Source organism: Pestalotiopsis fici (genome assembly GCF_000516985.1).
Source record: "Pestalotiopsis fici W106-1 unplaced genomic scaffold PFICI_Scf_7, whole genome shotgun sequence".
NCBI classification, from domain to species: Eukaryota; Fungi; Ascomycota; class Sordariomycetes; order Amphisphaeriales; family Sporocadaceae; genus Pestalotiopsis; species Pestalotiopsis fici.
Window position 1 is genome coordinate 2713345 of NW_006917097.1, and position 24617 is coordinate 2737961.

The 24617-nt window shown below is 51.0% G+C and overlaps 9 protein-coding genes across 9 annotated transcripts; 7 read left to right on the forward strand and 2 right to left on the reverse strand.

Annotated features, from left to right (window-relative positions):
• Window positions 1-66: 66 nt before the first annotated feature.
• On the reverse strand, window positions 67-1528 carry PFICI_10452 (uncharacterized protein; the record flags this gene model as incomplete). Its single annotated transcript, XM_007839033.1, has 3 exons — window positions 67-612; window positions 664-902; window positions 961-1528. The coding sequence occupies 3 exons, from the start codon at window positions 1526-1528 to the stop codon at window positions 67-69; spliced, it is 1353 nt and encodes a 450-aa protein (XP_007837224.1).
• A 2677-nt stretch (window positions 1529-4205) lies between these two features.
• Window positions 4206-4915, forward strand: PFICI_10453 (uncharacterized protein; the record flags this gene model as incomplete). Its single annotated transcript, XM_007839034.1, has 2 exons — window positions 4206-4431; window positions 4500-4915. The coding sequence occupies 2 exons, from the start codon at window positions 4206-4208 to the stop codon at window positions 4913-4915; spliced, it is 642 nt and encodes a 213-aa protein (XP_007837225.1).
• Window positions 4916-5912: 997 nt separating this feature from the next.
• On the forward strand, window positions 5913-6992 carry PFICI_10454 (uncharacterized protein; the record flags this gene model as incomplete). The annotated part of the gene is made up of 1 exon (XM_007839035.1): window positions 5913-6992. One exon carries the CDS (start codon window positions 5913-5915, stop codon window positions 6990-6992), a length of 1080 nt encoding a protein of 359 aa, XP_007837226.1.
• Window positions 6993-7703: 711 nt separating this feature from the next.
• Window positions 7704-9137, forward strand: PFICI_10455 (uncharacterized protein; the record flags this gene model as incomplete). The annotated part of the gene is made up of 1 exon (XM_007839036.1): window positions 7704-9137. The coding sequence occupies one exon, from the start codon at window positions 7704-7706 to the stop codon at window positions 9135-9137; it is 1434 nt and encodes a 477-aa protein (XP_007837227.1).
• A 1784-nt stretch (window positions 9138-10921) lies between these two features.
• PFICI_10456 (uncharacterized protein) lies at window positions 10922-11791 on the forward strand (the record flags this gene model as incomplete). The annotated part of the gene is made up of 1 exon (XM_007839037.1): window positions 10922-11791. One exon carries the CDS (start codon window positions 10922-10924, stop codon window positions 11789-11791), a length of 870 nt encoding a protein of 289 aa, XP_007837228.1.
• A 329-nt stretch (window positions 11792-12120) lies between these two features.
• PFICI_10457 (uncharacterized protein) lies at window positions 12121-13811 on the reverse strand (the record flags this gene model as incomplete). Its single annotated transcript, XM_007839038.1, has 2 exons — window positions 12121-13311; window positions 13389-13811. The coding sequence occupies 2 exons, from the start codon at window positions 13809-13811 to the stop codon at window positions 12121-12123; spliced, it is 1614 nt and encodes a 537-aa protein (XP_007837229.1).
• Window positions 13812-15321: 1510 nt separating this feature from the next.
• Window positions 15322-16440, forward strand: PFICI_10458 (uncharacterized protein; the record flags this gene model as incomplete). The annotated part of the gene is made up of 1 exon (XM_007839039.1): window positions 15322-16440. The coding sequence occupies one exon, from the start codon at window positions 15322-15324 to the stop codon at window positions 16438-16440; it is 1119 nt and encodes a 372-aa protein (XP_007837230.1).
• A 2223-nt stretch (window positions 16441-18663) lies between these two features.
• Window positions 18664-21041, forward strand: PFICI_10459 (putative urea active transporter 1; the record flags this gene model as incomplete). The annotated part of the gene is made up of 4 exons (XM_007839040.1): window positions 18664-18741; window positions 18848-19176; window positions 19311-20395; window positions 20452-21041. 4 exons carry the CDS (start codon window positions 18664-18666, stop codon window positions 21039-21041), a joined length of 2082 nt encoding a protein of 693 aa, XP_007837231.1.
• A 587-nt stretch (window positions 21042-21628) lies between these two features.
• On the forward strand, window positions 21629-24030 carry PFICI_10460 (uncharacterized protein; the record flags this gene model as incomplete). Its single annotated transcript, XM_007839041.1, has 5 exons — window positions 21629-21758; window positions 21813-21966; window positions 22030-22333; window positions 22384-22812; window positions 22861-24030. 5 exons carry the CDS (start codon window positions 21629-21631, stop codon window positions 24028-24030), a joined length of 2187 nt encoding a protein of 728 aa, XP_007837232.1.
• Window positions 24031-24617: the final 587 nt, after the last annotated feature.

Sequence of the window (24617 nt, forward strand, 5' to 3'; positions counted from 1 at the left end):
CCGAATTAATATATTATGGACTAGAAGATGAATGCACGGGTGATACATTTGCTGCAATCCTGCAACCTAAGCAAACAGAGCAGCAATGGTCAACCCTCCAACAATGGCAGAGAAGCTGATGCCAAAGTTGGTTCCCATGCTCTTGTCGTCAGTGTTGGTCGTATTGCTGGAGCTGCTGCCAGTGCTGCTGCTTCCACTGCCTGATGAGCCAGATCCAGAAGCGGAGCTGCCAGTGCTTGCGACGTTGGTGAACTCCAAGACACTGACCAGGGCTCCAAGAACACTAGACTGTGCACCGGCGTTGGAGATGTCGAAAGTGCCGTTGCTCCAGGTGAAGCCGCACATTCGTCCATTGTCGCCGCCGGTACAAGTCGAAACAGCGGCAGCGGCACTGGTCTTTAGCACAGGGAGAATGGTGTCTGCAGTGTATGGGGCCATCTTCATAGTCCAGGCGAGGGATCGGTGAAGGATACCCTTGAAGAAGTACATGTCGGTATTGCATGATTCGGAACTCTCGCAGGCCGGCTCAATAGCCACGCCATCCTGGAAAAAGGTCTCGAGAATATTGTCGAGGTAACCATCAATACGATTCTTCCAGGTTTCGTCGCCAGTCTACAATATGTGAGTTATTGCTCCATCAATGTCCATAAAAGGATAACTCACGTAGTTGTATGTGTAGGCGGCACCTTGTAGCAGGGTAGCTGCAGCATAAGAGAATTGAACCTTGTTGACAGAGTCACAGCCGGTAACCTGCACACCGTCATAAACGTCGAAATCATCGGTGACGAGGCCGATATCTGTCAGCAAATCATAGGTTTTGATCGCCTCATCACTTGCGGTCTTGTTGTCGTTGAGCCAAGCGAGCTGTGCTCCGGTGCTAAAGTAGAGCCCGTTTGCGATGCCTGGATATGATATTAATTGAAGTTGAACGGGCCAAGAAGAGAATGAAGATCCACCTACTATTGACATAGTCATATCCGCTATTGAAGGTGAAGATTTGCCACCTCAGAGCTCCGTCGCAAGCAGTATTATCGTCGCTGACACGCCTCTCGGTGAACGACTGTTCAGTAAACACATTTTGAGCAAGAATTGGCCACTGGGCCTCTGCATCAGCTGCTTCAGTAAAGTTCGTCTGCGCAGCTAGGAGTGCAGCCTGGGCCCAAAAGCTCTGGTCATCGTTGCCTTCGGAGGCTGACCAGTTCGCGGGAAGATAGTCGTAACCTGTTCCAGTCTGCCACTGCAGACCCTGGAAGATGACATCGTCGTAGGACATGTTGCCTGTGCGTGCTCTCAAGTCCAGCAAGGAGCCCCAAAGCACCGAGCCACTCCACCAATAATAATCTTCATCATCGAAAATTCCTGGAGTCTCGCCTGTCTCATCTCCGTGGTAGAATGTCAATAGGTCGTCGGCCACCAATGCGGCGGCTGCTTTCACAGATTCTGCGTCATTGATGTCGACCGTGATGGCTCCAAGGACACCAGAAGCAGCGAACAGCAGCTGCTGCAACAGCGCGGCCGAGGATTTCATGGTCGGAGATTAGATTTAGCCGAGAGGAGGCGGCGTTGCTTTGCTGTAAGTCCAGCAAGGAGAAAGGACTCTGATATTAATCAAGATTCAAAGAGACAAAGAAACCATGGAATCTAGGAAATTAAAGCGGTCGCCCTTTACCGTGTAGGCAATCGCAAGGTAAATAGGCAGCTCTCTCTCTGCCTCGAACGGATCCAATTGGCATGAAATATCTTTCGGAAGCTCCTGAGACCTGATCCTTCGGCTTGGTCTCTGTACCCACTACCCGTCTGACACCTCCATCACGTCCTTCAATCCATCCAATCGCAGTCGTGCCCTGACATGAAGCTAGATCCCTTTCAGCCCTGTGCCTCCATCCGTCATGACACCGGAATCCTTTAGCGGGCTCTCTAGCCTTGGCGCAATCTGCTGGTTGCATTGTGCTTGGTGCCTGGTGCCTGGCCAAATAAGCTTAAAAGAATTAATGCCTAGCTCTTATGCATTGTATATACGGAAGGATTGCAGAATTAACAGACCCCCGTCAACTGAGTCACGAACCCAAAATAATTATTGCCAAGTGATGCGCAGTCCTCAGTCCCTGCACAGCACTAAATACCTGGCCAGGCATTTGAGAGAATCGTACTGATTCGGGGGCCCACTAGGGAGCACTGAGGGCCAATCAAAAAAACCCCATAAAATATAAAATAAAGATATAAAGAAGAAGAAACATACAAGCGGACTGTCACGGTATGGATTACCATTGTTGAATATGGCAAAAAGCAGGCTCGCGATCGTTAGGGAACGATCATGAACCAGGACTTGTACGCCCACGAGAGTTGACCGGTGCCATACAATATCTGTGATGACCTTTTAAAGGGACCGAACGAGAACATTCCATATTTTGGTTTGTATACCTAGTAGCTATTCATTTTGACATAAATTCGATGTCGCTTTTTCTCCTACTTCACCTGACTTCTCAAAGTATATATTTTGTAATTTGTGGTCAAATTAACTTTTGTGTTAGTTTAGGTGACTCACAGATATAGCAGTAATAAGTTTATTATAACAGATTTCTACCAAGGCCGACCATCTACTTTTGCATAGCCCTGAAAACCACAATCAAAGTTTCAATAATGCCAACGGGTACTGTATCACTGATATATGGAAAAAGGATTGACAAGTACAATTGATTGATCCGCTCCAGTGCATTTTATGCTTACGCCATCATGGCTACGTACTGTGGTACTTGGAACTCCCTGCGAGATTGCTATACATAGCTTGTACGCAGAATTACGATCACTCAAAGGGCCATCTCCCTTTGAGAAGGCTTGATTATTCAAACATGTAAAGCTATTGCGCCGTATCTGCTATTTCAACGCTATTAGCCTGGCTACCAGTGTGGCGCTTCACATTTTGGTCTGCTGGCGCAGTGGCCAGATACGTCCAAAGATGATGAACCTCAACATATCATTGGAATTCCTCTTCGTGGTACATACAGCGCAGTGTAGGATTATAACCTTAAAAATAGCTAGTTTGGGGATATGGATTGTTGGGGGTCTATCTGTCACTAGTGATGTCGAATCACAAAGTCCCTTCAGGTTTTGATATATGTGTGTTTTCGCTCACGGTGGTAAAGACTCGCCGTTCCAGGGACTACAAAGCCCAATAGGTGTGATAAATCATTTTGTTTCCCATGGGCGTGGCTATCTGTGTACAGTAGCCTCGGGACGCCATTGACCCAACCCCCTCATGTGCTCATATTCTTTTGACTTTTCTTTCTTCTCGACTCACAAGAATGGTCAATCAATGGTCCCTCGGCTCGTCGACATATTTGCATGTAAAGCAAGATGTAGCTTGTATCACTTGAAATCTGCACCACCACAAAGTATTTAGCCGTTCGTTTCCTGTCGGTGGGGTCAGCAAAAATGAAAAAAGAAGGCTTCCGGTCACTGATTGTAGATTTGCGTACAAACGACTTATGACATTTTACCTCACCTGGAGACAATATTCAATGCCGAGTTCCAGAGAATTCTCATTTAGAAAAACTACTACATATGTGACAAGGTGTAACAGAAATGAATCCAGAAGATCTTGGTGTTGGAGTTGCTCTTGTATCAACACCACAGGTCCATTTGGGTCATATGGGCATCTGACCGGGCACGATTCTGCGAATTGAGGGCAATCAAACTCGGCCCAAGTGTGATAACAGGCTGCAGCATATCACAAGCACCAATGACTTGCTGGCAGATCTGGTCTGTTGAAAAGTACAATCGTTCGGCCAGCTGGCAGGGCACTACTGTCGTGCAGGAAACTTGCGTCCAAACGCTTCCGGAGATCGATCTTTTTGCAAGCTGATTCGGAGTCCTTTCGAGTCTAAATCAGATGTACAAACGCCCCCGGAGATCGGTTTCTTGCAGGCTGATAATGAACCTCTTCGAGTTTAAATCAAACCTGTATATATATTGCAAACCCCCGCCAAGTTTTTGGGACTCGCAGTACATTTCTTTGAGCAAACTTGTCACACTTCTTTCTTCAATCATACAGACACCACCCCCCTCTCTGGCCCCATTTTGTCCAAATTTCAACACTTCTGCCTTCGCTCTCTGGACACCCGAGCTCGCATAATATCTGTCTTCACTCCAGATCAATTTCCAATATTCCCCTTTTTGCCCATTCACAAGTCAGACTCTAGACCAAAATGGCCATTTGTCAATCCGCGAATGACCATGAAGGCTATATGCTCCACATTTGGGACAGGAGCATCAGAAATGTCGTTCCCAATTCTAACCGTGACCTCGTGTGTTACGACTATGAGAGGGTGAGACAGGTATTGTGCGATAAGTTCCTGCTCCCATCGAGCCTGGAGAGTCAGGCCACTAGTACTCGCCAAGTCATGGATAAGATGCTGGGCGAGCAGGAGACCGGTAAGTTGAATTTAACCTCAGACTCATCCGGACCACCAATGCAGCAAGACTGACTGTCCCCGTACTAGACGGCGTCTTCGACGACTTTGCGGCCTTGGCAGACCGCATCCACAACCAGGGGCAGCAACGTCTCGGTCAACCCCTTGACGGCAAGTCTAAGCCGTCGACAGCCAGGCTCGAGCATCTGCAAGATGAGCAACGGGGTATGCCTCATCGCATACCTGCGAAGCTGTCATTTTGCGGGTGGCCAACGCTACAAGTCGGGGATAAAAAGTGGTTCCTAAGTGCTGTCATTGTTGACGCTGACGGGCGCCCTTACGGGTATATTCCTTTCAACATGCACCCATGCCACGAATGTGAGAGCACATTCTTCCAACACCATCCGGCCTTCGATCATATGAGAGTTGAGCACAAAATTAATCTGGAACGACCTGGTGCCTATATGTGTCCTTTAACGCAGGATCGGCCGGACAAGGAGAGCTAGTTTTTGTATCATACATTGTTGTCATAGTGCATTGCAGGCGTTTGGATGGGGCCAACTTTCTGGATAACCGAAAATGGGAGGAGTGCAAATTCTTCAGTAAGGCCAGTTGGATTTTGTCGGAAAATGGTGAATTTTAAGGTGAATTGGGGCGGATGAAAACAAACTCTACGAGTTTTCCACCGCTGGCTAGGTAGCAAGTACCACTGATGGAAAAAGTTATTCGCGAGAATCTAATCTAAAGACCGATATCCTGAGTCAGTCCTTTGCTAGTGAGGTCGTCGTGACCGAGTGTAGTGGTGATTCGTGGGCTGTACGCCGCGGTGGCTCTGTTGAAACGATAACCAAAGGTGCAGCTGGATCCAACGATGACATTGGCGCAATGTGCTGCCTTGTCAACGCGGGGGACAAGAGACACCGCCGACGACCATCAGGGTTGCTATGCTCCTGCTATCTGGTGGCGCTGTCAGAGGTGTGTAGGTACATCAATTACGGTCCCGTTGTAGGTGTGTATGTACCCAACTGCCTGTAGCTAGTGTCGCGTCGTGCTTTCCATCGATCCATAGCAGGTCGCCAGGACTGGAGCGTTCGTTACCCAGGTACTCACTCTACCTATGTACTCCCTGGATCTCTATTGGTGCCATTGAAATCCGTCTGTTGGCCTTGTTCAAGCTCTAAAAGCGGTGTCAGTCTTCAACTCTCAAACCACCAGGCAACGCACCTTAACGATGACCCCTCGGTCGAATCAACCAAACGTTGTTGTCCCGTCGACCCGCCTTATGCTCAAAGAGACAGCCAGTATCCTCTTCATACTTTTTATCGGAACACTGAAGGCTCTCATTTCCATTGTCCAAATCCATCTTGTCTCCATCAGTGTCCTCTTCAAGTTATGGATCCCATTCATCACTTTCAAAGTCTGTCTCTGGAGCTTGGAGATTCCCATCCCTATCATCGCGAGCCTACTCCGACGCATACTCCCACGCGCCGCCGTGTGAACACCATGCATCGCGCATCGGCCAACCATCCGCACCCCTTGGGTTCGCATCCCGTGCACCCGTCGAGTTCTACACGACGAATATCCGCAAGCTTCTCAACTGATGGACCGCTTTCAAGTCTCCCAACTGTATCTACATCATCACTGGCTGTCTCAACTACAAACGGAGAGCTTCCTATGGTGTACGAGGCAGCATCTCGCCCCAGTAGCAAGATTATTCCGACCAGCATTCCACTGCGCAAGGCATCCACGGTAACAACTTACGAGACCGCAGAAGGTACCCGCACACAGAACTTTGAGAATTTGCGCCCCATCAACACAAGGATCCCGCTTCACCACAGGGACAGCCTCGATATAGCCGCCGCCAAGCTTCGAGCCAAGTCAGACAAGCCTCGACCTTTGGCAACGATTCCCAAGTCCAACACGCTCAGCGTGATTACCAACTTGACAGCATCCATCTCACGAGTCTCGTTGTCCAAGTTCGGCCGCTCTGCTTCAATCTCCTCCAACGCAGGCTCGGACCAAGACAGGAGCTTCACTTCTGGCAACTCCTTCGCCAGAGCAAGCTATGATGGCGAAGACGAGGATCCTCAAGCAATCCACACAGCACAATCCTCTGCATATTGGACTGGACGCTTCATGGCTCTACAGGATCGTTTTCGGAATGAAAATCTGCTCCCCGAGAACATGACTACCCTCATCAATGCCCATGCTGAGCGTTCCATGATCCCAGAGAACAGGCAGCAGACATCAGCGCGCCTCCCTGCATCATACTCGAATCCGAATTTGGCCCGTTACACCGGCAGAAGCAAGCTACAGCGAAGCTCGTTGAACTCTCAACGCAGACAACAACGAGCCAAAGGGAGTTTAGATGCCACCCGACTTGAGGATGAGGACGACAGAGCCCGCCGGGTTTTCTTACATCTGGAGGCTCTCTGCACCACGAGCGAAGCAAGAAAAAGCCTGCGTGCCTGGCAAAGGATCTTTGCTCGTCGGAGGGGCAAGGAGGGACCCTTGGACAGACTGCTCGGACGTGTTGATCGCGACTTTACCCGGCGTGCCAAAGACTCGGAGAGGTCTGGCTGAGAATAGCACTACAGAAGCAAAGGGGGAGACAAAGGATCATGGGCTATTCTATGACATGGCCAAGAAAGCTACGATCTTACCTCAAGATCAGGGAAGGGGAGGACTAGACAGCATGAATACCAGGTGTGGGTGAAGCCGGCCACATTATAGAGCAGCAGCATGTATAATAAGGGGGACGACGATATGATATACAAAACTGCAGGTATCAAGTGTCGCTGGACACACAGACACCAGCAAAGAAAGGAAACTGATAAAGGTCTACATTACACCGAGGTTGTTACTTTTGGCGGATGAGGAGTTATCTTTATAAAAGAGCACTTTCTCAAGATTTTGACATCTAGCTAAACCACCTCGCTGGCCAGATTGTCTGATGTAGCCTTGCATGTCAACAGAGGAAGGCTGCAATGGTGGGACCTTGCATCCTTCGCTTATAACACCTTGTCCCGGGGATCTTTCCTTGCAAGCGTGGGGCATCTGAGCCTAACCGCATATAGATTAGTCCGACTCTCTCTAGCCAGCAACCTTATTTCCGAGGTGACAGCATTGGCAACGCTCTGGGAAAAGAACAGCTGCCTGCCGAGCCTGCTCTTCGAGGTCATCATCACTCACCAGCCCAAGCAGCTAACACAGCAGTGTTTCCTGCTCCAAACCCACTACAAATCCAAATGACGATATAGAATCTACACACGGTCGAGTTGCCACACCTTCGCCATGTCGGCCAACTCTCTTCAGCTCTCCGAGTACCTCGAGAAGGTGCAGGGGACGACATTCAGACGTCTCTACCAGCAGCCCTCGGCCGCATTCGCAGTGTTCCGGCGCATGCTGCCACATCTGGCAAAGACCATCGTCATGGCCCTCCTGTACATGCCGACGCCCCTCTCCGCCAGCGACCTCGACATCTGGGTGAAGCCGACATCGAAGAGGCAAAAAGACCAAGCCATATCGGTGCTTCAGTCACTTCACATTATCCCGAAAGAAGCATCGACCATATCCCTCACCAAGAATTTCAAGAGCAGTCTGCGCTTGGCTCTCGAGGGTGGCGGAGATCACAACTCCTTTGGCGTCCCCTCCTCCCTGCCTGTCGCCCCCGAGATCGATGTACCGTACCTCGACAATTGGGCTCGACAGAGATGGGATTCGATATTGCACTATGTCGTCAACTCCGTGGGTATCAGTGACGGATCCCGCATGACTGGCGACAAGACAAACGGACCCAACGCGGCAGTAAAGGAGCTATTGATTGGGGGACGTCTAGTCGAGCGAAGGAGCACGAGCGTACACATAACACAAGCTGGCTTCACATTCCTTTTACAAGAGGCAAATGCACAAGTCTGGACCCTTCTTTTGTTGTGGCTCGAAGCCGCCGAAACAAATCCCAGGGCAGGTCTGGATCATGTCGACATGCTGTCCTTCCTCTTCCTGTTGGCCTCTCTGGAGCTCGGTCGCGCGTACAGCACCGATGCGCTGACGGAGTCGCGGCGAAACATGTTGCCCTTCTTGGTGGATTTCGGTTTAGTGTTTATTCCCCGAAACGACAACAAGTCATTCTTTCCAACACGCCTGGCTACTACACTCACGAGTAGCGAGAGCAGTCTCCGCAGCGTCAGTGCGGGATTCACAGCTGCCAGCGAAGGGATGGCCGATTCACAGGACAAGAATGCCGTCATCCTGGAGACCAACTTTAGAATATACGCATACACCTCATCGCCGCTCCAAATCGCCGTCTTGGCCCTTTTCTGCGAGCTGAAAATGCGCTTCAGAGAGCTCGTCTCTGGTCGCCTCACCCGCAACTCGATCCGCCGGGCCGTAGATATGGGTATCACTTCGGACCAAATTATTTCGTACCTAGCCACGCACGCACACGAGCAGATGCATCGTGTCGCAGCATCGTCCAAGAAGCCCCTTTTGCCTCCCGTTATTGTAGATCAAATTCGCCTATGGCAACTGGACACGGAGCGTATGACAGCGACTCCGGGCTTTCTCTTTATGGATTTTGACTCGGTCAAGGAGTACGAGCAAGTCAGACAATTTGCAGAGACTGTTGGCGTTTTAAAGTGGGCAGATGATAAGAAGGGCATGTTCTTTGCCAACAAGGTTGAGCAAATTAGAGATTTCATGAAAAACCGACGAAAGGACGATCAGTGAGTTACGTTTTGAGATACCCCCGGGTCCTGAATAAGTCAGAAAAGAATAAAAGGACGAGGCATTAATCATATGGAGCATGGACGGCGTTTTATGGGGCTTTGGAAAAATAGCTTCACTTGCACAATTGATTCCTTGAGGCTGGTAATATCTGTACCTGTATACCTGTGAGAAGAGAGAGAACTTGCCATCAATAACACCCCTTTATGGCGCTCCGTGCCGGGCTCTTTAACAATGTTGCAAATACATTACCCGGGTAGTATGACGATCATGGTCAATTCTACTCCACTGGCGACCCTATAAAGTGTCAATCTCAGGGGCTTCGAAAATCTCAGCCTGAAATCCTAAGTTGAACCATGTGTTTAGAGGCCCGAGAATCAATAGTGTGCTTGATGATGCCCATATGCAGCTCGAAGGCGATAAAAACAAGTATATGGCCTCTAGCTCAGTTATTGTGCTATCAATTGCTCCAAAAACCCATCACAGCCTATTTAAATGAAGCAAGCGTTCAAGGCATCGAGGTATATTTATTTTCTTCCATGGTATGGAGAGACGGAGAACTCGTGGTAAACCATGATTAGTGGGGAAGCAGTCGATTCGCGCTCATGTGAAATACCGTGCATGGAAAGAAATGTACATTTACTCCAATGCAGTCACAGGTTGGAACATGATTGGACATGCAAGACATGCTCCTGCGGCAATAGACCAATGACAGGCAACTCGGGGGTTGTGTTGGAGAAGAGCCTCCAACTACCTCCAAAACATTGCCGTACTATACAATTGTATGATCGCGGCAGTAGGGCTGATCCATCAATGATCAGACTAATACATGATGGACCATGAACTGAGTCACAAAGAGGGACATTGGATCTGGCCAGGCCTGGAAAGATCCATCGCAATGGGTCCAGGTTTGGACGTAAAGTAATAATACCAAGCTGGGTGTAAATCTGCATGACGACCAGTGTTGCGAATGTCATCTTTGAGGCTTCAAATCTTCCCGCAATAAGTTTGATCGTCCTTTCAGACTCTACGCCTGTTGCTCCTGTTGCTCGAAGGATGCAGCAAGGTCTCATCCATGGTCGCCAATTAACAAGCCCTGAAAATCAGCAAGCCAAGCATTTCAGTTCCACCTCCTGTCAGATAGGGAACCCTCCCCCCAGTCCAGTTCCTTGTGTCAAAACTCTTATCGCGGATCGGATACCCGACATACTCGGACCGAGCCCTAAACGCAATTAGAAAACTGCCTACGGAAGAGTGCTGGCGATGGGCTCGGACGCTTGATCCTGTTCAGGAATTCCTGATGTGTCGAGCGCGAGGGAAGAAGAGAAAAATTGCTGAAAGCCACGGAGGCCCAACGATGCCGACTTCGGTCTAGGCCTGATGGCGAGATCGACTTAGGTGATGGTTTTTGCGTTGCCCTTTTTCTGACCATGTTCACCGGTGACTTGCAGCTTGTGCCGAATGCCGGTTGAATAGCTTAATAAAGGGTGAAGCAGATCCTTCTTTTTTTGCCGCGATCCCGGCTGACACATTTTGTTCATCTCCTACCTAATAGCATTTCCCGACGGGAATATTGAATTTTTCAGACAATTGTCGCTTCAAAAGCCATAAGATACAATCGCGGTAATTAACTTTTAAAACGAGTCGACTTGGACCGAACGGTACCTTTATTTTAGGTGACTACTTGGCCTACTAGCCGCCTGTCAGAAAAAGTCAAAAGGATAGCGCAAGCTTGCAGCTAAAGCAAAAAGGCCTGGCCCAGCGCACTTATTGCAGTCCCCAAACCCATGGCACCAGAACCGATTCTGCCAACGTCCAACGAGACGTCGGCCACCGCCTCTGTCGACTCGGGGTCGCCAACACGGACAACAGCAAAGCCGTCCTTGATAGAGCGTTTCCGCCTCCACGATGATGTGAACATTCACTATGCCGACATCCCTGTCTGCCTGTGCAGTCTGACGTCCGGCCTTTGCGATAGCGTCGCCTTCAATGCCTCGTCAGTCTTTGTGTCGATGCAAACGGGCAACACGGTCTTCCTGGCCCTTGGCACCGCAGGATTGCCAGCCAATGTACCGCTGCTCTGGTTGAAGTCACTATGCTCCATTGCCGCGTTCATGGCCGGCGTCTTTGTCTTTGGGCAAACGCGCCACGTGCGCCCCACGTCCAAGCTCACCCTCGCGGCCAACTTTCTGGCGCAGAGCATCTTCATCTTTGCCGCGGCGGCGCTGGCGCAGGGCGGTGTCGCGCCGGCCTTTGGCCTGCTGAGCGTGGCCGAGGCCCTGTCGCGCGAGGAGCACGCCGACCTGCGGGTGCTGGGCCCCATTGTGCTGCTCGCCTTCCAGTTTGGCGGGCAGATCTGCTCGAGCCGCATCCTGGGCTTCAACGAGGTGCCGACCAACGTGCTCACCAGCGTCTACTGCGACCTGTTCAACGACCCGAACCTGCTCGCCCCCTGGAAGGCCAACAAGAAGCGCAACCGCCGCGCCTCGGCCGTCGTGCTCATGCTCGTCGGCGCCATCATTGGCGGCTGGCTGGCCAAGAGCGATGCCGGTATGAGCACTGCCCTCTGGATCGCTGGCGCCATCAAGTTTGGTATCGCGACTGCGTGGCTGCTGTGGAAGCCCAAGCAGACGGCCCAGCCGGCGGAGAAGAAGTAGCGAGCCATCCGCGGTCCTTGCATCTTCTGGCCAGCCATACTGGCTGTACCCCCGAGCAATAAACAAAAGACTCTCCTGGCGTTGAGCAAATGACGATCATTTGCATACAAAGCATTTTAGAAATAGACCCCAAAGAGATAGAAGGCGGCACTTGGAAACAGATAGACTTAGATGCATGGCTTACGGGATGAGCGGCACGGGTTGGGTTCCTCGTTGTTTTCAGTGTTTGGAGATGACCTTGGTATTACGATAATAATCATTCAAGCGCTATTTTGACCTCTTTCCATTACCATCTCTTCCAACTTTTCCATCTATTGTCCGCTGAATGCTTAGTAGACGTAGCGGAAATTGGGATTCTCGCGATCTGTCAGATCCTCAAAGGCGTGAACATTCTGAGCATCGGCGGCCTCGTGCACGCCAGCTCTGGCGAGTTCGTCCTTCTTCCTGTTCTGGCGCTTGAGGTGCCACCTGAAGAACAGGATGATGAAGACGAGCAGGGTGTAGCAGCCAATGTGGGTGGCAAAGGCGATAAAGTACCGGGGCTGGTCCCGGTCGAGGAAGACCTGGGGTCCGATGGCGTTGCCTGTAGCCCAGAAGATAAAGTTGGTGGCGACGACGACGGACTTTTTGGTAACGCCAGCGACGTTGCGCGACAGCATTGAGAGGCCCAGTGTCTGCGCAGACCAGAAGGAGAGGGTAATGTAGTAGGAAATGAGCAGTCCAACGTGCTGAGACAGGGTCTCGCTCGGGAGCGCCATGAGGAGCGCGGTGCCGACAAACGACGGCACGACAAAGCCCAACATGACGAGCAGGTTCTGCTGGAACTTCTTCACCAGCCAAACGGAGCTGAGCAGAATGATGATGATGTAAGCACCCAAGACCATGGACAGCAGCTGAGTTTCCCAAGTCGAGAAACCAAAACTCTTGATGACGATACCGCTAAAAGAGCCCAGACCGCTGGTTGGGAGGGTTGTGCAGAACTGGATACCAGCATAGCACCAAGTCTGCGGGTCCTTGAAGGCCTCGTATACCTGGTATTTCTTGAACTCGCGGTTCTGGATACCGGTCTGGTTGCTTCGCACTCTCTCCACCATGAGGCGCTTGTCCTCCTCGGAAAAGCACTTGGCCCGCATAGGCGAGTCGGGCATCCACCAGCCAATAAAGAAACCAAAGATGACCGAGACCACGCCGTAGACCAGGAACAGCCACTGCCAGCTCTGAAGAGGACCCGTGGTGATGAGAGAAAAGGCCCATGCAAACAGACCGCCAATGATCTGCTGGAGGCCGTTCATCATGTACCAGTAGGTGACTCTGGCGGCTTGTTCCTCTCTCTTGTACCACACAGAAGACAAGACGACAAAGGCCGGCTGACAGGCTGACTCGAACAGACCGAGCAGAATTCGAACCGTGACGAGGCCAGCAAAGTTATGGCAAGCTGCGTGGCAAGCCAGAATTGTTCCCCAAGCTATGACTGACACACTGAGATACTTGGCGACCGGAACTCGTGAAATAAGGTAGTTCTGTCGGATCATGAGAGGTCAGTGGACGGGTTGTTCTTCTTCAAGACCCAATACCTGAAAATACTCGAGCAACTTACCTGGGGGTATTCAACAACCAAAATGGTGATGTAAATACAAGTGGTTAGCCACGAATACTCCTGACCCTGCAGATTGGCGTAATCCCTGATGCCCATGATCGAGGCAAATGTCATGGTGCCCTTGTCCAAGGCTTGGAGCAAGTAGACTGAAACCATGACGATTAGAACGCGCTTGTCAATCATCTTGCGTAGGCGGTTGTTCTCCTCTGGTGTGATCTCGATAGCGCCGTCACCGGCATACTGGGCCAACTCCTTGTCAATCTTGTCATAGTTGGCATGGCCGGGCTTTTCGAGCTCGTCGACGTGAGGCTCGGCGTCGTCGTGAGACTTTCTGGTCGACTGGAACGATTTCTTGACCTCGCCGGCGGTGGGCAAGGCGACGGGTTGGACCACGTCTGGGTCTGGGGCCTCTAGGTTGGACATTGTGACTCCGTTCTGACTGAGCTCATGGAAATAAATTATCTACGGGCAATCAAAGGGCAGTCCTCGTCGCCAGGAGTGACACGAGGGAACAGACAGAAAAGGAAGGGGGATCACCACCCGAGATGGGGACTGGCCTGATATTTTATGTATCCAGAATGTTTCCCCAACTGGTCGGTTTCCCCCCCGGTTTCCATTACCCCATGGGCCAATGGTCAAGTGAAGCCAAGGTAACCCTTCGTTGCAATGCATGCGAGCCACGAGCAGGGCCGCCTTGGCTGCTTCCCGGGCCATCGGTACCACGGAGCCGTGTAGAGATCAAGCATTGGGGCTTTTTCACGGGCCAATTATGCACGAGTTGGAGAAAAGGACCTGGCAATGGCAATATGGGGGTCAAGCCTTGGATGTTTACGGGTTAGTTGACCGCGCGTATAATGGACTGATTCAATTGCTTTAGGCTGGTGATGATCAACACACCAGGGGGTTTGGCTCGAGTCCTACACCATCTTTTACCTGGCGGAATAAAGGGCGATCAGTGATCACCCAATAAGACCACCAAAAACTCGTTTACAAACGACCCGACTGCTGCACTCCAGTTGACCCAAATCCCCAAAACAAACAAATTAGCGAACAAGGCCAGGGCTAATTGGCACCCCTAGGATCCATGGGCGGGGAACCAATAAGCCGAATCTGGGGTCTGGGGAATAAGACAGACGGTGAGAAGGACAAAACATGGCTAGCACCCCGCATCTCCAGAAAAACCCCAATATCGACTACTCTACATTTGTGACTAGAAATTGTTCACCGGCGGATCCTCAAACCGGGGAAACACGAACACAATAAATGGTTGGTGACAGAGTATGGGGCATATGGGGACTCGTATGTATACATGTTCATGCGTATGCGCGGTGCATCGTCCCAATGTAGATAGTCACCATAGATTCCTGCCAGTGCTAACCACAGACAAGAATCATCGTCCTCACCGCGCCCGAGACGGTGTTCACAACTTGTTCGTCGGAAGCGACCCGAAGTGCGAAGGATAGTATGATCCAAATGTTGGACCTTGATCCCCACCTGCCAAGGCCATGCAAGGAAACATGGTCCGAAGGCCAATAAGCACGAGTCACGACTCTTTTCGGCCGGTTGATAGCCCGAATCCATGTTCGCGCAGAGCCAGAGAGTTTCTCCACCAAACAAATGTCGACATTGTAGGTGGAGTGTCGAAACCATGGCTTTACCTTTTATGTCGGCTTGCCAGCGCATTTCCGTCGTACCATATGAGGGCAATGTCGTTGTGAGTAATAATAAGAGTGAGAGTAATGCGCTGATGCGATCCTCCCTGGCCACGTGAGAAAACATCGCTTGCAACCAAACACAATCTATACGTACCCCTGCCTCGGTGTTCCCAAACTGCTTGTTTGCCAGACATCCATCCCAATCAATCGGGCATTATTGACCTATCATAAACAACCTTTATACTGCCCAAAGCACTGGCCCAAAGTATTATACAAAGATGCCGGCCGAACTTCATGGCATCAAGGCCAGCGATGTCCACGCCAAGATCCAGCTGCTGATCGATGGCATGGTCAACATCAAGGACAAGTCTGGAGAATTTTTAATGACATTGGCCGACGGCCGCGTCATTGACACCAAGGGATGGAACGACTGGGAATGGACGCACGGCATTGGCCTGAATGGCCTCTGGGCCTACTACAACCTGACGGGTGACGACAAGTACCTCAAGATCATTGAAGACTGGTTTGCCAACCGCTTCGCTGCCGGCGGCACCACCAAGAACATCAACACCATGGCCGTCTTCTTGACGCTGGCCTATGTTTACGAAAAGACGGGAAACCAGACATATCTGCCCTGGCTGGACAGCTGGGCCGAGTGGGCCATGCACGATCTCGAAAGGACAAAGTACGGCGGCATGCAACATATTACCTACCTCGAGGTGAACGATCAGCAATTATGGGACGACACCCTGATGATGACCGTGGTACCGCTGGCCAAGATTGGACAGCTCCTCAACCGGCCACACTACATTGAGGAGGCCAAACGGCAATTTCTGCTGCACATCAAGTACCTGTTTGACAACAAGACGGGCCTCTTCTTCCACGGGTGGACGTTTCACGAGGGCGGGCACAACTTTGCCAATGCGCGGTGGGCCCGGGGCAACTCGTGGATCACGATTGTGATCCCCGAGTTTCTCGAGCTCCTCAACCTCGACCCCAACGACGCCTTCCACCGCACCCTGGTGGACACGCTGGACGCGCAGGTCGAGGCGCTCGCGCCGCTGCAGGCCGACTCGGGGCTCTGGCGGACCGTGCTGGACCGGCCCGAGAGCGAAGGGTCGTACCAGGAGGCCAGCGCCGCGGCGGGATTCGCCTTTGGCATCCTCAAGGGCCAGCGCAAGCGCTATATTGGCAAGCAGTACCAGGACGTGGCCATCAAGGCCATCAAGGCCGTGCTCGACAATGTGGACCAGGACGGCGAGCTGCTGCAGACGAGTTTTGGTACCGGCATGGGCCATGACTTGCAGCATTACTATAATATCCCCATTACGAGTATGCCGTACGGTCAAGCCATGGCGATTATTTCTCTAGTGGAATTCCTGAGAGTCTTTTACTAGCTTGAGCCCATAGAGATGAAATTATGAGTTGGTGAATTGATACCAAAATATTATGCAGCGCGGATTTCTTGGTTTCGCGTGAGAAACCAATTCTTTACTGAAGAAGAAAGAATAGCAAAGGTCGGAAGGAACTTGACCCAAGCTGATGTAAACAGAAGATGATGAATGTCACTCTAGGTAAAGATAGACCTGAATTTGCACAATTAAACTTCATCTTGTCCGTTTCTTCGGTCCTGCACCGTTATTCTCAAGGTCTGCAGCATACTCTACGTACTCCCGCATGGGATGCCAACCGAAATGTCCGGTTCTCTCAGGGGCCGCCCCTAGTCCTGGTTGATCACGCAAGCGGGGATCAAGCTTGCGGAGAATTTTCACATGCTGCCCCTCACGCAGCAGATACGTGATCTATTTTGTGATAGAGCAGTCCTTTGCACAAGCAAATCTGGGTTGGTGTCCACACCAATTCTCAGGCCGGTTGGTGTAGTTGGTTATCACGTCAGTCTAACACACTGAAGGTCGCCGGATCGAGCCCGGCACTGGTCATAGGTGCAACTTTTTGCCGTTGTAGTGTATTTGCATGCCTCGCATATAGCTCTGCCTGTGAATGTCTACTCGTTATTTTTTTTCTCTCTCTTTTTAGTTCGTGTCTCTCTTTCGTCTGCTGGAGTATTGATCAACTGCTCTGATGTGTGATTAATAAAAAGAAGTCATGTATTAGATGCGGAATAATGTTTTGTAGATTGATGATTGCATGTGAGCAAGCCACAATCTAGTAGTACAATGCCCATCTTTTATAACATTGCCAGATGAATTCCCAATAGAAATAAATATCAAGGGCATTCCGATGATTTCTTATCTTTTGTGATCTTAAAGTTTGAATCTAATTTGACCCTAGGAAACATGTTTTGGGCGTTTCTCCTAGGAGAGAAGCAGACTGGGAGCTAAATGTCATTATATTTGTGAATTGTCAAGTAAATAGATTCTCAGCATGTGCCCAGCTTGAAATAAACCAATAATATGCTTGAATTACTCCTAGACCTCTGCTAAATATCTTTCTTTCTGCTGAATCAAATGTTCAATTGAGCCCCCCGCGAACCCCGGCCATCTGGAGCTTCTCTGATCGTGAGATAGCGGCTGCCAATGGTCGATTTTGGGGCCCCAATCTTTTTTTTTCCCTGCATGCGAGCTTATCACGACAGGTCTGGCAGCGGCGTGTTTTGATTGGTCAATGTGAACTGATAACTTCTATCCTTGACAACAATCAATCGAGCGAGAGAAAACGATCAACGCAATACTACAGTACAGACGATGACGGCAGCTTTCTAATCATTCTTGTTTCCGCCGGGGCAGCCTTATCGTTTGTCCTTCCTTCCCGCCGGCATTGGGCTACAGGGCAGAAGAGACATGCTCTACTACGAGCTAGGTTAGGTGCCTTGTACGTCCCCAAAGTCTCAAACTACCTGAGCGCGACCTGGGGTTCTCTACCTGTCCCGATAAGCACCACCCGAGGTTTGTTAGTCTGACTACCATGTTCCATGATTGGCTCATTCCATCTGCTAAATCATAAGAATTTCAGACGAGCTGTGCTGCTTATCAGTCGAGTGTACACTTGAACTTTCCTGACGCTCTCGCTTGCCTGGTCTAGCCTCAACGTCACTAGCCACGACGTTATACCCGTCGTCGGACAAGATCTGGGGAGCCCACCAAGGTCTTGGAAAATTGAATATCCCTAACAAATCTGCCGTGCGGAATAATAGAGTCAGTCTACTACTTCTTGTATGATCCACAAAACAAATGCTATACCAAGCCATGCATGTGCTCCGGGGCTCGCATTTGTGTGGGGGGCGGACCTCTCGTTTGGCATCCCGCATGCGCATGCAGAGAGCCGACCTCGAAACTCTCTGATGAAATGCCGGGGGTATGCCCAAGAGGCAAAGGCCCCGGGTCATATCGGACCAATAGACATCCCAGACAACAACAGGATGAAGCTCTGGTCGACATCGGACCCTTTAGTGCTATTCCTCTGCGATCTGCAAGACGAAAAGAAGACGTGCATGAAAGTGGTGGTACAGGTATATATGGTCGGCTGCTCTTCCCCGTGACTTGACAAACCTCCTTTGCTTCCACGGCCCTCTCACATCTGGCATGCACGCGGCGCAATCTTTGTGATATATCCAAGACATCAGATTGTAGCAAAGGGAATTGCAGACGGAGTCTTCCATCATGGTCAATCCGCCGCTGGAGCCCGGCGTGGGCTATGGCATTGTCCTCGGCCTGGGCTTTGCCTTTGCCTTGGGCATGGTAAGTTGCACCCACATACTCGTGCATGACCAAGATATCACCGTCGCAAATTCGTGTCGGGTCGGTATTGGGAATAGCTGTGCACAATTACTGACGCCCAGAATAGATCCTCGTCACATTTGTCCTCAGGCGATACAACTCGGAACTCGTAACGTCGGAAATGTTCAACACGGCAGGAAGAACAGTCAAGAGTGGCTTGGTCGGATCCGCAGTCGTCAGTTCATGGACATGGGCCGCCACTCTGTTGCAATCAACCGGTGTGTGCTACAGATATGGAGTTTCTGGTCCCTTTTGGTATGCGTCTGGTGCTACCGTCCAGATCCTCTTGTTTGCGACGCTGGCCATCGAGCTGAAGAGACGCGCCCCGAACGCTCACACCTACCTTGAGGTTGTCAAGGCTCGATATGGAACCTGGGTACACGCTGTGTTCATGGTGTAAGTATAACTGTCGGACTATATGACCCTGGTCTGGTCTTCTCCTGTGTTTCACGCACGACTCTGGCAATTGGAGTAGAATGCGATGATTGCCGGCATGCATAGATCTAAACTTACTGACACAATGCACATAGGTTCGCTCTTGCTACCAATATTCTCGTCAGTCTGATGTTGATTGTTGGAGGATCTGCGACAGTATCAGCACTGACCGGAATGAACCAAATCGCGGCCATCTTCTTGCTCCCTGTCGGTGTGGTAGCATATACTCTGGTCGGAGGTCTAAAGGCAACGATTTTGACGGACTGGATTCACACATTTATCCTGTTGATTATCATCATCATCTTTTCTCTCACAGCTTATGCAAGCTCCGAACAGCTTGGATCACCATCGGCAGTCTATGACTTGCTCGTCGAGGCTGCCCTCAGTCACCCAGTTGAGGGCAATGCCGAGGGAAGCTACCTGACTATGCGATCGCAGGAGGGTGTCATCTTTTTCGTCATCAACATTGTCGGCAACTTTGGTACCGTGTTCCTGGACAACGGATACTACAACAAGGCCATTGCTGCCTCGCCCGTCCACGCTCTGCCTGGCTACATCATTGGCGGACTGAGCTGGTTCGCCATCCCCTGGCTGACTGCAACGACCATGGGTCTCTCAGCACTGGCCCTAGAGTCATCACCGAGTTTCCCGACCTACCCGGATCGCATGAGTGACGCCGACGTCTCGGCCGGTCTGGTACTGCCATATGCGGCTGTTGCGCTTCTTGGGCGCGGGGGTGCCATTGCGACGCTGCTCATTGTTTTCATGGCCGTTACCAGTGCAACCTCGTCGGAACTGATCGCCGTCTCTTCGATTTGCACCTATGATCTGTACAGAACATACTTTAAGCCAAATGCAAGCGGCAAGACCTTGATTTGGATGTCTCACTGCATTGTCATTGCCTACGCCCTTTTCATCTCGGCCTTTTCAGTCGGTCTGTACTACGCTGGAGTTTCCATGGGATACCTGTATCTGATGATGGGAGTTGTCATTGGGTCTGCAGTTCTGCCGGCCACCCTGACGCTGGTCTGGAATGGACAGAACAAATGGGCCGCGGGATTGTCACCGATTCTTGGTCTTGCTTTTGCGCTCATTGCCTGGCTCGTGACTGCTCGCAAGGAGTGTAACGCACTTGATGTTACCTGCACTGGCGGAAACAACCCCATGCTTGCCGGAAATGGTACGTCACATCTTGTTTCTTGCTCACTATGATGAATTTTCTAACCCCGTGCTTAGTTGTCGCTCTCCTATCGCCCGCTGTCATTATCCCGATCTTGTCGCTGGCTTTTGGCCTACAGAAATACGACTGGGTGTCCATGATGGAGATTCGCAGGGGCGACGACCACGATCTCGCCGACACGGCCGGCGTGGACCTGGAGAACACGGTGGGAGGACACACGGAGACGGCGGCCGAGTTCGAGGCCGAGCAGGCCAAGCTCAGCCGCGCCAGCAAGATATCCAAATGGACCACCGTGTTCCTGACGCTGGCGTTCCTGGTCGTCTGGCCATTCCCCATGTACGGGTCCTCGTACATTTTCTCCAAGCCCTTCTTCACCGGCTGGGTCACGGTCGGCATCATCTGGATCTTTTGCTCGCTGGGCGCCGTCGGCCTGTTCCCCGTCTTTGAGGGCCGGCGCACGCTTGTGCGCACGACCAAGGCCATTTTCAACGACATTACCGGCAAGAAATCGGCCAAGACCATCCGCGCCGAGCAGACGGAGGAGATTGAAAGTGAGATCCGCGCGGAAAAGGAGAAGGAGGCCAAAGGTACCGAGACTCCTCCCAGCAAAGAAGTCCGTTCAGACCCGGGCGTTGTTGCGCAGTAGTAGATTGCTGCTCGTGCATTGGGGGCGGTTTTCTGGCCTATTTTTTTTTTAAAATCTGCGCTGCGAGTACCTTGTCCTCAGATTGATATTCGGAGTTTTTTTTTTTTGGCAGATACCCTTTTTGATACGTGAGATTAGTAGTGGTATAGGGACGCAGATCAACATTGGGGATGTAATTGGCCCAATGAGTGAAGCGACATGAAATAATGCAAAAGTTCAGATCAAATTATGTGGACCACATGAAGATCAGTGAAGCGGCGAGGAGAAAAGGAACGAAAAGAAAAAAACACATAGTGCTACTAGTTAAAGTGGTGAAACATCTGTACCTATGTCATCCTTCGTGGTCAAAGCTGCGATGTACCGCGTCTATGCCGGTTATCCGGGAACAGGCGTAAGGCTGCCGCAGCCAAGTGGGCCGCTTACATCCCCCCAAAGTCCAACGGGAGGCGACAGCACAACTTAAAAGAATCAGACTCCATTTAAAAGATTTGACCCCCTGGCCTACTCTGTTTTTTTCCTTCCTGAAAGAGGAGCTTGGCGATACTCTTTTTGTTAGGTATCCCATTCACTCTGTTCCGAGCCAAGCCATGGACGAACAGATCTCCTTCTCGGTATCCCGTGTCGATACCTTTCCGGACCACGTCCCACGCACTGATGAGAGGAGCGGCTTCACGTACAATGACAAGTATGTCATCAACTATGACTTTAGCGAGATAGGTATGGGTTCTACAAAACTTCACCATCCAGAGCTCAAGAGCTGACATTTGGGAGACCGTGATACTGCCATTGATGAGGTATCGTTTCTGTGTAGCGACATTAGCCAAGCTGGTCTACAGTGCGAAGTCCGTGCCGGTGAGGACAAGAGCCTTCTCATCTTTGTGAGGGCCCCAAAAGAGCTTTTGAGCGCAGAAATCCACAAATCCAGGTGAGTTGAACCATACAAGCTCGACATTCTGGAAAATGAACGATCTAACCCCAAGACCTGTAGAGTAAAGGATTGGTTGTACGGCATCACCAAGACCCAGCCCAAAGTAGACAAGAGGACCAAGTCAGAGTCATTCAAAGATGCCTTTGAGGCTGAGAGCATATTATCCGTGTACCATCTCGTCAATTGGTCCAAAGAGATTGGTGGTGCGGGCATCACTCCCGAGTTTGGGAAATGGGAAAATGTGAAATCCATTTTCCCCATACACAACGAACAGGCCAACCGAAAACTTCTCAAGAGGCTGAGCAAAAAGCTGGTTCTAAACAAAGATGATCTGGACGAAATCAGGAACCTATTTGGCTCTCAGGTCAGTTAGTTCCCTCCTTGTGTATATTCAGCTGATCTTACCGTCGTTAGGTGGCCTTCTACTTTGCCTATATGCAGACATATCTAGTCTTCTTGGCATTTCCCGCTATTACTGGAGTCTTGGCATGGGCCTTTCTTCCTAAGTACTCGTTGATATACGCCATTCTCACACTTCTCGGGTGCACAGTATTCCTCGAGTACTGGAAGATTTTGCAAGATGACCTGAGTATTCGGTGGAATGTCCGTGGTGTTGGGTCCCTAAAAACGAACAGACCAAACTATCTCTACGAAAAGGTCATTGTGGACAGCTCGGGACGGACCAAGCATTATTATCCCAAGTGGAAGTCCTTTGCACGGCAGTCCCTGCAGATTCCTTTCTTTGTCTTTTGTCTTGTGACTCTTGGCGTAATCATCACCATGGTTTTTGCAATTGAAGTTCTCGTATCCGAAGCCTACGAGGGCCCGTGGAAAACTTGGCTGGTAAGTTTGCATTTGATTATTGTGGGGAAATATGCTGACGGATCGTAGGAGTACGTTCCGACCTTGTTCCTTGCCGCTGGTCTGCCATACATGAACTCTTTCCTGGAAGATGTTGCCAGCCGCCTCGCCGAGTTTGAGAATCATCGCACAAAAGACAACTTTGAAATGTCTCTTACTCAGAAGCTCTTCGTTCTCAGCTTCATTGTCAACTACCTCCCAATTCTTCTCACGGCATTCGTATACATCCCACTGGGTAACAAGATTGTGCCTTGGCTCGGATCGCACCTCTTCAGTGCAATCGGTGTGAAGCTCGACAACAACTTTTTCCAGCGAGATCCAGATCGCCTGCGGAACGAGGTGATTGCTCTGACATTGACAGGCCAGGTTTCAGACATGTTTGAAGAGATGGTTGTGCCATATGTGATGCACAGGCTCAAGTCTTGGTGGCATACATACAAGCTGTCGCGCTCACACTTTGCCATCAACAAGACCGACGACCCTACGGAAAAGGACTTTTTGCGCAGTGTTCGACGTCAGGCCAGCCTACCGCCTTACAATGTTCAGGATGACATCTCGGAAATGGTGATCCAATTCGGCTACCTCGCGCTCTTCTCCCCCGTCTGGCCGTTGGTGTCGGTCGGTTTTTGGATCAACAACTGGATCGAGTTGCGATCCGACTTTCTCAAGATTTGCATCGAGCACCAGCGACCGCATCCTGTGCGGACTGATGGCATCGGGCCATGGATCCACTCGCTGGACGCGCTCACGTGGATGGGCAGCATCTGCACCGCCGCCGTGGTGCACATGTTTGGCACCGAGAGCGGGTCGAGCAGCACGGTGCTCGGCAAGGCCCTCGGCGGCGTGCAATGGTGGAGTCTGCCCATCACCATCTTTGTGAGCGAGCACATCTTTCTCGTCCTGCGCGCCCTCGTCCGCCTGGTGCTGCAGCGCGTCGGGTCCGAAGAGGTCCGCCGGGAGCGCAACGAGCGCTACGTCCGGCGCAAGAAGTACATGGACGAGCTCGAGGCTGCGAACCGCGCCACCGAGATGCTCGACGTCGGCGCCATCCAACGCCGCAAGTCTGTGCGTCTGGCCGATGCCGATGTCTTTTGGACCAAGCAGGTCGAGAAGGGCTCCAGCATCGAGGCCGCCATTGAGCTCATCAAGGGTGTGGGTGGTAGTGACTTGAACGATGGGGCTCACTCCAAGTTGGCATGAGTTGCAATACTTTCCCTAAGGTCCCTGTAGAGGCACCTTGTGTATTCTGGCTTTGACTGGTGCAATGGCTGGCATAAAGAACATACAAACTTGTAATAAAATGGGCGATATCGTCTGAAATATGATAGATTTTTGAATTAAGGCACGTTCCCATACGCAAAGAATCCCTACCAATTGCAGGTGCCCAAGAAATCTAGATAGTCATGGGCAGAGAATGCCTTGGGAGTGCCATCTGGCAGGTCCTCAAATTTGAAATCTTTCGAGCCTCGTCGCAATGCGGCGCACGCAGAAAAGGAGTGGTTAGCTGCCTAAGATAAATGTATGATGAGTTGGAGCTGCAGGCACGCTTCAGCCCATTGACCGTCAATTGGTGGTTGTGGTGCGACAGCTGTTGCGCTGGCTCATACCGACTCGAGCTACGCCATTTTTAGCCGTCACCAAGACACAACAGCAATGTAGAAGAGGTGCAGTATGAGCCCTGTCCGCAATTCCAGAGCCTGTGTACAGCCCTGTACCATATGTCTGTCTTCACTCCTTGCTGGGCTGAATCTTGACTGCGCACAGTCACAATCGAATCAAGGTCCAAT